At 45.0% G+C, this 16,080-nt stretch overlaps 1 protein-coding gene across 1 annotated transcript; it reads left to right on the top strand.

The window, feature by feature from the left end:
- Window positions 1-7,865: 7,865 nt before the first annotated feature.
- LOC307238901 (monoacylglycerol lipase abhd6-A-like) lies at window positions 7,866-15,636 on the top strand (the record flags this gene model as incomplete). The annotated part of the gene is made up of 8 exons (XM_080012055.1): window positions 7,866-7,963; window positions 8,102-8,274; window positions 8,492-8,661; window positions 9,015-9,147; window positions 9,425-9,549; window positions 14,171-14,225; window positions 14,645-14,745; window positions 15,499-15,636. The coding sequence occupies 8 exons, from the start codon at window positions 7,866-7,868 to the stop codon at window positions 15,634-15,636; spliced, it is 993 nt and encodes a 330-aa protein (XP_079868181.1).
- Between the last annotated feature and the right edge of the window lie 444 nt (window positions 15,637-16,080).

Here is a 16,080-nt window from a genome sequence, read left to right as displayed (position 1 = left end):
GGTGCAGGGTTCTTCTTTGTCGCCAAGAAGGACAAGACCCTACGTCCCTGCATTGACTTCAGGGGACTCAACAACATCACTATCAAGAACAAGTACCCCTTGCCCCTGATGGATTCAGTCTTCGTACCCATCCAGGGTGCCACCCCCTTGTCCAAACTCGACCTCCACAACGCAAACCACCTGGTCCACATCTGTGAAGAGGACGAATGGAAGACCGCATTCAACACCCTGCTCGGCCACTTCGAGTATCTGATAATGCCTTTTGGTCTGTCAAATGCCCCAGCGGTCTTCCAGGCCCTAATTAATGATGTCCTCCGGGACGTGCTCAACTCGTTTGTCTTTGTGTACCTCGACTGTAACTGTCTCTTTGTTAAGGCCGTCCATCCATTTCCAGGATTCATCATTGGCCAAGGGAGGCTGGAGATGGACCCCAAGAAGGTGGCCGCCGTGATGGAGTGGCCAACCCCAGCCAATAGGAAGCAGCTCCAACGCTTCCTCGGGTTTTCAAACTTCTACCGACGCTTCATCCGAAACTTCAGCCGTATCGCCGCTCCCCTCTCAGCCCTTACCTCCACCGCAGTGGGCTTCAAGTGGACCCCTGCGGCCGAGGCTGCATTCCTCGACCTCAGAAGCCGCTTTTCGTCAGCCCCAGTCTTGGCCCAGCCTGACGCCAACCTCCAGTTCGTGGTAGAGGTGGACGCTTGGACACGGGGGTAGGAGCGGTACTGTCTCAGCGTTCTCCAACCGACGGTAAGCTCCACCCCACAGGGTCACCCCACCCGAGCGCAATTATGACGTGGGCAACCTGGAACTCCTGGTCGTCAAACTAGCCCTGGATGAGTGGCGCCACTGGCTTGAGGGAGCAATCCAGCCCTTTGTCGACTGGACCGATCATAAGAACTTGGCCTATATCCGGACGGCGAAGCGACTCAACTCCCAGGAGGCCAGGTGGACGTTGTTCTTCGTCCGGTTTAACTTCTCTCTATCCTCCCGCCCAGGCACCAAGAATACCAAACCTGATGCCCTGTCCCGTGTGTTTGCACCAGAGGAGAAGACAGGGGATCCAGAACCCCTCCTTCCACCCCTGTGCCTTGCCGCCACGCTCACATGGGAGATCGAGTCCCTTGTCACCCAAGCGCAGGAACACCCGCATCACCCGCACACATCCTTCCGGCTTGGTTCTCTCCTGGACTTCCTAGGTGAAGTCTGGTCTGATGCTGTTCTTTTGTAATAGATCTATTATATACATTTACATTTAGCAGACGCTTTTATCCAAAGCGACTTACAATTGTTCAAACACCGACGGACGCAGCCATCAGGAGCAATTAGGGGTTAAGTGTCTTGCTCCAGGACACTACAGCATGCTAGCAGGAGGAGCCTGGGATCGAACCAGCAACCTTTAGATCACTAGACCAACAGCTCTACCGCCTGAGCTACCATCCCCTATTATTTTACTCAAGTCAGCGTCAGCGGTCTCGCCTTCTTCATCAACACATCAAATTCATCAAGAAACTACACATGTTATTTTATGAATATAACAAATAAATGTTAGTTTTAATTAGTATTTTTTCTGTTAAACTACAATTGTTAAATTCAGTTGAAGAGATGACTTGTCTATATTATAATGCAAACAACATTTATGGAACTTTAACATTAATTTGTCATTGGAATTATTATGGAAGAACTTACTGAACACTTTCTGTCTTTTCATTTAAATCTGCAACGTGTATCTGTAGGAAACTGTTTATGGATCAAGTTTCTCTCAAACAAACATTTATTTTTAATTTGAAGCCAAACCTTGTCATTGTTATTACTTACCTTGTGTGTAAGTACATGTGGAGTCTCAGTGACGGAGGTGACTCGTGTGTGTCAATGATGATGTATTTAAGTAGGTTTACGGGGGTTTACCATAGTAGTGGAATTTATGTAATTTTAGTGGTGACTTATTTTCTTGAATGACATTTTCAATAAGTTATGTTTCAATAAAATACCAAAAACGTTGTGGTATTTCTGTGGGTAATTAACTTTGCATCTTTCTTTCTGACGCCTTGCTGGATCTTGAACGCATTGCTCAGTCGTACATTCGAGTGTATTCGACTTGATGTAGTCGCGGGTTTCTTTTCATATTTTTTCATGAATCTGTTAGGCCCACGGCCTCCCAGCACCACTAGACGCTGCCCTTGCCCCATCTGCAGCTCCCTACTCAAGCCCAATTGCACACACCTGGGATCAATTGACTGCACAGTATTTAGCCCCAGCTTCCTAGTCATTCCTTGCCAGACCGTCAACTAGCTTTCCCCCAGTTGTATCGCTATTGGCTCCCTTCCAAGTTCCTGTTCCTAGTTTATGTCTTGTTGTCTCGCCTTCCCCTTACCTGCTTGTCTCCTCTCGTCGACCCAGTCTGTCTCTCCAAGTCCAGCCAGCCCGGTTTACCTGCCTGTCTCCGCTCGTCGACCAAGGCTCTCCGTCCATCTCCATCCAGCCTGGTTCCCCGTCTCTCCACCCGGATCCTGGACCCCATCTCCTGGTCATCATCATCCCTGCCCTGCCCTGCTCCATCCCCACCCGACCGGGTCCCCCCGGCCAGCTCCACTGCCTGCCTCCTGTCTCCCTGTGTCGTGCGTTTGGGTGCCTCCCAGTTCTGGTCGTGACAGATTCCGGCAAAGTAACGGGACCAAAGAGATAAAATATCAATCTATCAGATCCACTGATATCTACCTGGTAACAAAGTACATGAATATACATGTAAAGATTTACTTTGTAATCTCTAACCATTACAGAGGGATATCTATCTATCTATCTATCTATCTATATCTCTCATTGTTTAAAAAATTTATAATATTTAAATAAATTATTTTTTTTTTCAAGGAATCCGTTTTGGGCAGACCTCATTCATCTTTCACTGATGCTACAATCTTCTTTTTCTTTGGGCTGCTCCCATAAGGGGTCACCACAGCGGATCTCTCTCTACTCTCTTCTTCACCTCTCTCCCACACGCTCCGTTGCTTTGGATGGTTGACCCCAAGTATTTGAACCCATCCGCCTTCTCCACCTCCATTCCTTGCATTCTCAGCTGAGAGGGATAGAACACCACCAAGAATACCTGCAGCACCTGTTGTGAGAATTAAGCCAACGACTCTCCCCGTCTTCAATGAGAATAAAAGGGAATATCACAGATGGAGTAACGACTGGGAGAGCCTACAAAGACAAGGAGAACCATCTGGATCAATCAAAGTCAAAAAGATTCAACTCCTAAATAGTATTGATGACAAGATATAAAAGGTCATGGAAAACAGGTGTGGGAATAAGGCAACCATCACTGTAGAGATCTTAGAAAAACTGGAGAAAATGCCTCCTGTGAAGGGAAACCAGCCAAAGAAAGTCATCGACCTGATACAGTACGTGAATAAAGTCTTGTCAGATCTCACAGAACTTGGAAACTCTGGTGCAATAAAGAACCCATTGGTGATAAAAGCGATAGAGGGCAAGTTACCTGACTTCATTAAAAGAGACCGGCAAATCTTCCAGGTGGAGCCTAGCAATAATGTCACCTCAGGCGCTGATAACGGCAGAGGGAAAGACCGCTCATCTGAGGCAAAAGCCTTCACCAGAGACGTAGTCGCAGACATCAGGAAACTCACCAGGACAGTTCCTCAATCCAGCCCCCTTTCCCAGCCCATTTCGTCAGAAGAAATCTTTGCAGCTCTGAAATCCCTCAAGGAAAATAAGGCTCCTGGAAACGATAACATCCACACCGAGTTCCTGAAGAACATGAGCCATGAGTCACTGACCTGGGTCCAGCTTTTCCTCTCCAACTGCCTAGAAAACCTGACCATACCATCCAAATGGAAGCAGGCTAAGGTGCTGGCCATATTCAAGCCAAATAAAACATCAGATGAACCAAAGAACTACCACCCAGTATCCCTTCTGTCACATCTTTACAAACTACTTGAGAGGGTCATTCTATCAAGAATAAACATCATTGAAGAGTCTTCCCCACACTCAAGCTGGTTTGGTCCTGTGAGGGTCGATCAACAACAGATCAAGTGACCCGGCTAGTTCATGACATCGAAAGCGCCTTCCAAAGGAAAAAAAAGTTTGGAACAGTCTCCATCGACCTCACTGCAGCGTATGACACAGTTTGGCACAGAGGCCTCTACCTCAAGCCCCTGAAGACTTTGCCTGATGTTAAGCTCATGAAGTTCATGCTGCTTATACAGGACCGTACCTTTGTACTGGAGACCTCAAACGGCCAACGTAGCAAGAGAAGAAGACTGAGGAACGGGCTCCCCCAAGGCTCTGTTCTTGCCCCTACACTTTTTAACATCTACACCGCTGACATGCCTGTTGGTGAGTGCTCGCAATACACCTACGCCGACGACTCAGCCATTGGATTTGGTGACAAAGCCTTTAGTGTGGTTGAGAATGCTCTTGTGAAAGATCTCTTGCTACTGAGCAGGTACTTCCACAAATGGCATCTCAAGCTAAGCCTGCCCAAGACAGTTTGCTCTGTGTTCCATCTTGCCAATCGATGTGCGAATACCATGCTGAACATCACACTCGACGGCACCATCGTCGGGCATGATCCCAACCCTAAATATCTCGGTGTCACACTTGATCGTAGTCTTACCTTCAAGCCACACAGTCAACAAGTTGCTGCCAAGACCGCTGCCTGTGTAAACCTCCTGAAGAGACTGGATGGCGTGGAAACTTCACCAAGAGTGCAGATGAGCCAACAAGCCTGATCCCCCCCCCCCCCCCCCCACCCCCCCCCCCCCCCCCCGCCTGCTGAATATGGCCACCAGAGACTCAAACGCAGACACTTCTCCACCGAAGCTAGTGTCAAACTCATTTTAGCTCAGGGGCCACATGGAGGAAAATCTGTTCTCAAGCGGGCCGGACCAGTAAAATCATGGCATAAAAACTTAAAAATAACCACAACTTCAGATTGTTTTCTTTGTTTTACTCCAAAAAGAACTTAGACTTCATCTCAGTGTATCTAGAAAGCCATTAAACTTTAAGTCAGAGCTTATCTGGGTTTGAAAAAAAAATACAAAATAAATAATTAATAAATAAAACAACTCTCTTATGTATCAAATACCTCATTTGTCATTTCCACATATTAATCCTGTGCTAACTCAACAAACCATACAAACCGAGATAGAAACTATTCAAGAGGGTTGATTTACTCCCTGCCTTGTAGGCTACACTATTTCTTGATAGAAAAATAAAAGCTGTGCAATGCATGAACAATTTCAACAAACCAAACTTATGAACTGAAGTGTTATTATTACACATTATTACAGTTAATCACACTCTGTTCATTTTCTTTAAATTTCCACAGAAGACAATCATTTTCACAGAACTATATCAGGGTGCAGTATCTCATGCAGCATTTTAAGCGGGGTTACCATGGCATCTTTTAGCTTTCACAAGTGCATCTATATCAGGCGTCACACCCTGAATGGTAGCCAATTTCAGGATGTTAGTCAAGTGCTTGTTTGTGAGCCTTGAGCGCAGCTTTGTTTTATTGATGCTCATTACAGAGAAAACTTGCTCACAAAGATATGTGGTTCCAAACATGCACAACACTTTTGCAGCAAGGGCTGTCAAGTTGGGGTAACGTGGCAAGAGATACTGATAAAATGTGTCCAAGCCAGCTGCTGCAAACTTGCCCTTCAAATCTGAGTCACACTGCAAGTCTATTATTTCAAGTTGGATGTTGACGGGCAGATCAAGCGCATTTGCGGTGAATGGTCGAGCAAAAAACTTTGAAGTCTTTCTGCAGTTCACCAAAAATCTGAAAGCGTGTCACAAACTCCCGCAATAGTCCCGTTATTTTATCTTTGAACCGCTTCATGGCTGCGGCATGCCTCCATTTGCAGTCTGCACTTTCTCTCTGAACTTTGTCGCAACACCTGCATTTTTCCCGACCATTGAGGGTGCACCATCTGTAGCCAGGCTGACAGCGCGGGACCAGTCCACTTCGAGCCTGTCCAGTGCGCCGACGAGTGCGGTGAAAATATCAGCTGCTGTTGTGGTGTCCGTCATTGGCACCAACTCCACGAATTCCTCGGTGACGGTCAAAGTGTCAACTCCGCAGATGAATATTGCCAGTTGCGCAACATCAGTAATGTCCGTGCTTTCGTCATTTGCAACTGAAAAAGCAATAAATGACTTTAAAACTGCGCTTCAATTGGCTGTCCGAATCCGCCGAAAGATCAGAAATCCTGCAACTGTATTTCTTGTCAGGCTGATATTTGCAAAAGTAGTATATGATCTATATAATTATATGATCTCTTTTATATAATCTATAATATTATTTCATCTTTTTTATTATATGATCTCCATTATTATATGATCTGTTTTATTATTTAATCTATATGATCTATATTATTATATGATCAGACCTTTGAAACCCTCCAGCTGGACCCAGACCCTCCACCTGACACTCTTTGGCCTCAGGGGCAGGATCCCTAACACTGATGCTTCTTACAAATATTGATCTCCCAACATGTTCATGTGTTTCTCCGTATGGCTCGGGGGACATGAAGTGGATGATACACCTCCTCGTCCCTCAACAAACACACCCAACTACAAAAACACACTGCAGGGAGAGGGAGATCAAGGTAGAAGGAGGAGAAGGAGAAGCAAGAGAAGAAGGAAGAAAGAAGAGAAAGAAGCAGAAAGGAATCTGTTTGTGTCGGTAAATTAACCTTTGTCCTCTTACCCACAAGCCATCTGGTTCTGTCTATTTACATATACAGTATGCTGGACATATATACATGGTCATTTAAAGTATGTTGATATAGAAATACAAATAGGAATATATCTGCAGGCAGCAACACACACCATTTTATTCATGTTAGATACATATCACAGTTCTCCGGATTCCGTGGAATGCAGAACGAGTTACAAGGTTTTGAGTTTTACGAGCGTTCAGAGACGACGCCTGGACTGATTTAACATGGTTTATGATGTCACAAAGCTCCCGGCTCCTCAAACTAATCAAGGTACGGCAATTTTCTTCAACTTCCGGAAAATTTTCAATGATTTATCACTAATACCTGCTGCAAATGTCGACAGATGTGGATCAAACTTGGACCATGAGATGTCTGGACCGCTGCGTTTCAGACGTCCCAAACTAATTTGAGTGGTGACGCCTTTCTGTGGATTCAATCTTAGATGGGTTACGGTTCCATAAAATCCCAAAACCATTGGTGTATTGCTGCGAGTCATTACAATTTCACGGGTCCTTGTTTTCCTACGTGTTCCTGGTACATGAACGCATCATTGAGCCTTTCTGTTGATTCATGTTTCTTTCCGCGTTTTTCCACAAATCTGGCAAAATAAGGAGGAACACAATGCAGGGATCTAACGTGTGGTTATATCGCAATAAAACATCTTCATTTATTAAAAGACCAAAGTGGGATCCAAAGTGGGACCAAAGTGAGTCCTGAGATCCTCCTCCGGCTGTTTGTTCATGTACTACCAGTACATGGAGCGTGTGCTCTACCTGTGTACTCAGTACACCGGTACATTCACAACTTACACAGTTGCCGTGGGCAACCAGGTTTGCACAGCTGTAATCTTCTGATGCCGGGTGTTGAGCCAGTTGTCCCACTTCAACATTTACTCAGATGGTGGAACAAGTACAATTATTACTTGTAATTACTTGTAATACTATGTATTGTACGATCTAAAAAAACACATCGTTACCATTAAATTCCAAATAATTAGAGTTGGGCAACCGATCCATCAGGCAACCAGTTGCTGCAGCTAGCGCTAACACTTAGATGACCCTGTCCTGACCTTTACATTATTTTATCTTTAAGCGGGGGTGCATCATGGATTTAATTGTTAGCATGCTAATGCTAACAGGAAGTCTTGTGGCACTTCCTGTTCTGGCCTTCATCACTTCCTACTTCTTCTGGCCTGCAGCGGTGGTGGTAGGCTTCACTTGGTGAGATCAAGCACACACACACACACACACACACACACACACACACACTGACACTCTCCTCCTGCTCCTCCTCCTCCTCCTCCTGCTCCTCCTCCTCCTCCTCCTGCTCCTCCTCCTCCTCCTCCACCTCCTCCTCAGGTTCCGGAGGTGCAGGCTGGGGATGAAGGTTCACTACGTTCACTGTGGAAACTACAGGTTCTGTTATTCCCAGCGCGGGCAGCCAGGGACCACGCCCTCCCTGCTGCTACTACACGGCTTCGCCCAGGACAAGGACATGTGGCTTCCCCTCATAGAGGTGGAGAGAGAGATTAGTAATATACGATACTCTGTATAATATATATACATAACCCCTCATAGAGGTGGAGAGAGAGATTAGTGTATATATGTATATAATATATATACCCCTCCCCACAGTACCTCCCCTCCTCACTCCATGTGGTGTGTGTTGACTTACCTGGTCACGGAGGAACCAGCAGGACGAGCACTGTGGACTACAACTATGACGGCCTGGTCCGCCGCGTCCACCAGGTAGTATGCACGCCCACCACCACCGCCACGCCCACACCCATGCCTGCCACATGCACGCCCACCACACCCACACCCGCCATACTGCCACACCTGCCACATGCATGCCCACCATGCCCACACCTGCCACCACTGCCACGCCCACCAAATGGCCACGCCCACACCTGCTGCGTGTAAACCAACCGCACTCATACCCGCCATACTGCCATACCAACACCCATATATAAAAATATAGAGAATATATGAAAAAGTGATTCAATGCACAGGATAAATGAAGTGTACTGTTATTACACTGTTATAACATCTGATTACAGTGTTAGGACTGCACTATGACGGTTATTACTGTGTTTTAACATGTTATGTGAAATTACGTATTGTTACCCATTTTTACAAGATTATTACATTGTTATGACATCTGATTACCTTGTTATTACATGTCATGCGTTATTACGGTATTTTACCTGTTTTTACGGTGTTACTACAGTAGTGTGAGTTGCAGCAGCATGCCTTGCTACGTGTGCTCCAGTTCGTGCAGGCTGTGGGTCTTGACGCTCAGGGCTTCCACCTGCTGGGGATGTCCATGGGCGGCGGTGTTGCTGGGATGTACGCTTGCCGACACCAAGAGAAGCTAACAGGGCTCACCCTGGTCTGCCCCGCAGGTAGAAATAGTATCTCAGTACCACACAGTATTACACAGTATTACACTTCTTATAATGTACTAATTAGCACATAGCATCAAAATGTACTTATTACTGACACAATAATTGTTGTAAAGTTGCTTTGGACAAAAGCTTCTGCTAAGACATAATGTAATGTCATGCACTATGATAATACCACAGTAATATCATAGTACCATAATACTATGATAGTACCATAGTACTATCATAGTACCACAGTACTACCCTATAACACAGTACACACTGCCCCTCCCCCCAGGTTTGGATATACCATTGAGTTCATTCTTGAAAGATGATATCTATGGCATCATCCCCAACACCCTCCAGAAGCTGGAAGACCTGATCAAAAACAACACTTACAACCCTCCCAAGTTGCCTCGACAGGTACCTGTCTGTCTGTCTACTTGTCCGTCATCTTATGTGGATTGTGCTTTTAGCCATGCACCATACTAGCCCCGCCCCCATCTTAGCCCCGCCCCTTACTACTTTAAAAACGTCTTTCTGTTGGTTGATCTTCATGTTTCTCTTCGTCCTATGGTTTGTTATTTAAATTGTTTTTTCAATCTGCCTCATCATTAAATTGTTTGATTTGAAATAAATAGAAATCCAATCATGAAAACATTTTTTTTTCACTGAGAGTTCTGTTTAGAGGTCCTCAGCTCCAGAGTCCAGGGGCCATAACATATTATTCCAATATCCAATGACTTGTATTGACGGTATTTGCTGCTGCAGTAACAAGCTCATCATCATCATCATCATCATCATCATGAGTTCAACCTCTTAACCTGCAATGGAACTCTTTATTAATTCTTTAATCATCAACAACTGCTGCAATAACTCTGTCCTGTTGACGACCAGTGAGACGACAGAAGAACAGCTTTTTATTATACAACCACTACCAACCCACCTCTTTGGAGAACTATTTACCATGTTTGGGTCTATAAACAAATGATCACTACTCCAAGAGGGGGAGAATCACCAGAGAATAAGCACAAGAGCACAAGAAGACACCGCAGATTCACAGGGGCGCACACATACAACCAACCCCCACGTGCAGGCACAAGATGCAGCCACAGGCACAGAACTCAGGCACGGACCGCAGGCCCGGATTCAGGCCCCACGCCGACAGACCAACACTCCGCCCAAACCGCCCACCCCGCAGGCAAGCCAGTTGGACCCCCACGCCCACCCGCGCCCCACGCAAAGGTGAGGCCCACCCCACCCCAGCCAACCAGACTTCCCACCCGGCCGCAAGTGCCGAGTGCCCATCCACGTAGCAGAGTGTACTCAGCGCGGGCCACCTGGATGTTAGAGCCCCCCCACCGATGCCAGCAGGCTGCCAGATATGTGGGCCCTCCAACACCCCTGCCACCCGGGGCACCCGGTGCACCCGCAGCAGGGAAGCCGCGCAGTGGAAGAAAGGACCGACAGCCGCCCCCCACACCCCAACCCACAACCACAACAGCAAGCAGCCCCCCCCAGGGGCCCCCAGAAGGCACCCGGCGGGGCTCTCTGCAGCCCTGCCAGGTCGCAGCACCCAGAGGATGGGCCCCCCCGCCCAGCCAACCATGCCCCCACACCAACCGGCCAGCGACACGCCACCCTGGAAAACCCCAGCACTCAATGTGTGCTGTTGGCAATTGCAGTTAAAATTGCAGGGTGTGAGGGTGCAAGTCCTTCAAGCAAGTCAAACCCGAATCTCTTGCACCCCTCCTGCCCCGCAGACCCTGGTCTGGTGGAGTGTTGTTTTTGAGTAGGCTTGGCGTGCAAGTGTATGTGTTCTAAGCTAATATGAGTGGGCTTCAAATTTCGGGACACAGGAGAAACACGCTGGGGCAGGAGAATGACAGGCAAGATGGCAGATCCCCACCCACATAGCTTGCACCCCACCCATAAGCTGTGCTCTGTTCGTGCCACAGGACAGAGGAGTTCGGTTGAGAAGTTCAACTCCACTTGCAGGCTAACTCTGTCCTAGATGTAAGAGCCCAGCTGGAGAGCAGGAGCTACGAAGGAGATACGAAGTGCAGATAACAAACCCTTAAGAGACACCATGGAAAAATATTTAACAGGGATGAAAAGAAAGGCGGAGAGAGACGTAGATAATGAGACAAACGTAAGTCTCCCGAAAGCTAAGACAAGGAAATATGACGAAGCGTATGTATCGCTTGGCTTCACTGTGACTACGGTGGGAGACGAGGAAAGAATGGTATGTTTACCGTGTCTAAAAAAGTTGGCAGTGGACAGCATGAAGACAAATAAATTAAGGCGTCACTTAAAGATATTACACCCCAATCACACTGATAAGCCGCTTGAGTTTTTTCAGCGAAAATGTGCCGAATATTGCCAAAAATCATCCCGCTTTGTGAATGCTACTTCAGTAAAGCAGTGAGCACTGTTAGCATCATATAAGGTGGCGTACCAAACTGCTCAGTGCAAAAAACCCCACTCCATAGCAGAGGAGCTGATACCGCCTGCAGCATTAGACATGGTCTCTGTCATGCTGGATGACGCAAGTGCTGCAAAAATAAAAACTATCCCTCTGTCCAATGACACTGTCGCCAGACGTATAAATGACATTGCTAACGATCTTAAAGTACAGCTGGTAGATCAACTCAAGGACAAACGTTTTACCTCACAGTTCGATGAAGCAACTGACAGCAACAAAGACGGTTTGTTTATCGCTTATGTACGTTTTGACATGACGAACTCCCTGTGTGAGGATCTACTTTTTTGTAAATATGTCAGAGATAGAGCCACAGCTGAAGAGCTATTCAAAATGCTGGACTGCTTCCTGACTGAGAACTGATGGGGCAAAGACCATGGCAGGGATGAGAAAAGGACTTGGGGCGCTCGTCGAGAAGGCCTCACCTAATGCTGAGTGGACACGCTGTGTTATACACAGAGAAGCACTGGCATCAAGGCCCCTTTCCTCTGAATGAAGTGAGGTTATGACTGACATTGTAGGTGTAGTCAATTTTATAAAGACCAGACCACCAAAAACAAGAGTCTTCTCTGCGATCTGTGAGGAGATGGGAGCTGAACATCAAGCTGTGCTGTTTCACGGTGAAGCAAGGCGGCTGTCACCAGGAAAAGTCTTGTCCCGAGTTTTTGAGCTCAGAGAGCAGATAAGAATGTTTTTGGAGCAGGAGCACAAGTATGACCTCGCAGAAAAATGTACTAATGAGAACTTCCTGGCAAAAGTGGCCTACCTGAGTGACATATTTAGAAAGCTAAATGAACTAAATCTACAGATTCAAGGGAAAGATAAACACCTCCCTCAGGTCACAGACAAGGTCAGCTCTTTCACTGGAAAGCTTGCAATGTGGGGCAGGCGACTTGATGAAGGAAATACTGATTCATTCTAGATCCTGCATGAATTTGTTGACACTACTGACTATGATGCCACCTCAGTGATTCCAATATATTAAGGAGCATATTTCATCACTGATGGGATTCTTTAAAAAGTACTTCCCTGAAAACAGTTCCCAATGAGAGAGATCCTTTCAATGCACCAGCTCCAACTGGTTTCAGCTCTGCAGAGGAGGGCCAGTTCACTGATATGACGTCTGACTCCACATTGAGACTGAGGTTCACATCACAGACACTGAGTGTAGTGAAGCAGTATCCACTCTTAGGGCAGAGGGCCCTGGGCATTCTTCTTCTCTTTGCAACATCTTATCTTTGTGAGACTGGCTTCTCTGCTGTTGCTGCACTGAAGACCAAGTACAGGTCCCAGCTAAACATTGAGCAGTTGCAGTATCATGCTTCAAACCTCGCTTTAAAAAGCTGTGCACTGCAAAACGTGCTCATTGTAGCCATTAATCCTGACTTCCTCATTTTGATTAAAAAAATCAGCACAAATTGTTTTATTCATTTTTGTTTTATAGGTCAAAGAGTTTTATATATTGTGCTCCTGAGTTAATGTTGCTGATCAATTTGAATTTATTATTATTTATTGATTATATTTAATTTTATTTTTCAGTATCAGATTGTTCAAAGTGTTTCATATATTGTGCTCCTGAGTTAATGTTGCTGATCAGTTTGAATTTATTATTATTTATTGATTATATTTAATTTTATTTTTCAGTATCAAATGGTCAAAAAATGTTTACAGGTTAAATAAAGGATTAATTATTTTTTTTTAATTTCAGGGAAACTGATGAACTTTAACTCTTTTCTGTTAGAGACTAAAAAACAATATTTATAAAGTTATTCTTTGTTGTAAGTTGATCCATATTTCTTTCTTTTCTTCTTTTTTTTGTTTTCTTTAATGTTAATAAGGATACAATGTTATGCAGAGGTGACTTATAACAATTTTATAGACAAATGATACTATTTACAGTCGCGGCAGAGAGTTGGGGGGGCGCAAAATGGTTACTTCTTCTGAGGGGGGGGGCGTAACAGAAAATAATTGAGAAGCTCTTTATTAGAGTATGCGTGTATTAGAGTGCCATCATCATTCAATGGAACATGTTTTACAGCTTGTCAGAAGAGTTTCCACATTAAGTTTGTTTTAATTAAAATATAATATTAAATCATTAACTTTCTGTTCTCAGTTTCACGCAAAACAGGTAATGCACACTGTTTAAAGCAACACTATGTTACTTTTTGTTACCTTAAAATAACAGTTTCAGAATCATTTTGATGGTACACTGACTTGTAAAATGGAGACACCTTCAAGTGGTGCTATAACCTAGCTGTATATTATATCTGCCTTTGTAACATAGACTGTTATTGAAACATGACCGATATGCTTCAAATTTGTCCGGTAAAATGAATTATTTTGTGACAACGGACAGAGTTTTACGACAGTTGTATTGCACTTAGAAACAGAGGGGGCTCCAAATCCCAAATATCAAAAGTTACATAGTTTTGCTTTAACTTTCACAAGACTTTTGGACAAACGATGATAATCATACATTCATATGTTGGGCCAAAAAAAAGCTGTTGAGTAAGTGTGATTTAGCCACTGTTAGCGTGTGTGTGTTTGTGTGTGTGTGCGCAGATCCTTCAGGGGATAGCTGACCTCACAATTCCTCATTATGAATTCCACTGCGAATGTGAGTTAAAGACCAATTACATTGTATTGGAGTGTGAGACTGTATTAGAGTGTAAGACTGTATTAGAGTGTGAGAGTGTATTAGATCGATTAGAGTGTGATAGTGTATTAGAGTGTGACTGTTTTAGTGTATTAGAGTGTGAGTGTGTTTTGGAATATAAGACTGTATTAGAGTGTGAGACTATTAGAATATGAGAGTGTATTAGAGTGTATTAGAGTGTGAGAGTGTATTTGAATATGAGAGCCTATTAAAGTGTATGAGAGTGTGAGACTGTATTAGAGTGTGAGACTATATTAGTGTTTATTAGATTATGAGAGTGTATTAGACTGTATGAGAGTGTATTAGACTGTATTAAAGTGTGAGACTATTAGAGTGTGAGGGTGTGTAGAGACTGTATTAAAGGGCACCATGTGTTGCAGTGTTGAAGTCAATCTCACAACCGGACACCTGCTTCTCGCTGCAACAGAACATGCACCTCATCACAGTGCCCCTGCTGGTGGTGTGGGGCAAGCAAGACAAGGTCCATGCACACACACAGATACACCTCCTACATACCGAGTGGTCACTATAGACCTACCTGTTCCTAACATACTTACTGTTCACTACAGACCTGCTGTTCGCTACAGACCTGCTGTTCGCTACAGACCTGCTGGTCACTACAGACCTACTGGTTACCAACATACTTACTGGTCACTACAGACCTACTGGTTCCTAACATACTTACTGGTCACTAAAGACCTACTGGTTCCTAACATACTTACTGGTCACTACAGACCTACTGGTTCCTTACATACTTACTGGTCACTACAGACCTACTGATTCCTAACATACTTTATGGTCACTACAGACCTACTGGTCACTTCAGACCTACTGGTTCCTAACATACTTACTGGTCACTACAGACCTACTGCCTCCGACATACCTACTGTCTGCTACAAAACTACTAACTGCCCTGGGAGTCGTACCACCACGCCGTGTCTACTTGCGGTGCTAAGCACCACTTATGCTGATACTACTGTCCGGTTTAAACCTTCATAGTGTGTAAGTACATCAGCGTGGACTCCTCCTGTCCCTTCTAAAGGCTTCTCTCTCTTTTCCCCAAGAGCTTTTCCTTGCCCACACAGGGACGCTGTTGATTTCTATCTGAAGTGTGAATCCTTTTTAGATTATTCTGTGCTCAAGGGCTGGAGAAATACATTGACTTGACCAGTGTACTGACCAGATGCCCCCCCACCTCCAGATGTGTGACGTCTCCGGCGCGTCTGTGCTGCAGGCGGGGTGTCCAGACTGCCAGGTGGTGCTGATGGATAAATGTGGCCACAGTGTGGCGGACGAGAAGTCCAGGGAGCTGGCCAAGCTGCTGGTCAACTTCCTATCTGGACAGGAAGTCAGCGTCAAGAAGCTCTGCTGAGGACCTGAAGGAGCCCAGAGGAGGATTAGTGAGGTGTGATGAGGTGAAAAGGAGGCAGTCAGGACATCACCTTCCAGTTTCCTTAGTTTATCAGAATCGATATATGCAAGCCTGTAATTTCAAATCAGATAAAATTCAGTCAGTAATTCTGACGCAGACAGTAGGGCTGTTGTCATTAATAATTACTAATCAATTAAAGTATCATTGTTAGTGTGAGTGTGAATAGTATGAATATTATTTGTTGGAAGAAGAAGAAGAAGAAGAAGAATACACAGGGTCCAGTATTGACACCAATTACAAATATATGACTTGCCATGGAACGTAGCCTCAGTTCATGCTGTCGCTCCTCTTTACATCAACATTACTACTTATAAATTACATTTTGGAGATTTGAAGATTTTCCTCATTGATATTTGAAACTACACGCATCACATGACATGTAAT

Source organism: Zeus faber (genome assembly GCF_960531495.2).
Source record: "Zeus faber genome assembly, chromosome: 13".
NCBI lineage: Eukaryota > Metazoa > Chordata > Actinopteri > Zeiformes > Zeidae > Zeus > Zeus faber.
Note: the sequence above shows the minus strand (reverse complement) of the source record. Positions and strands in the feature narration are given on the sequence as shown.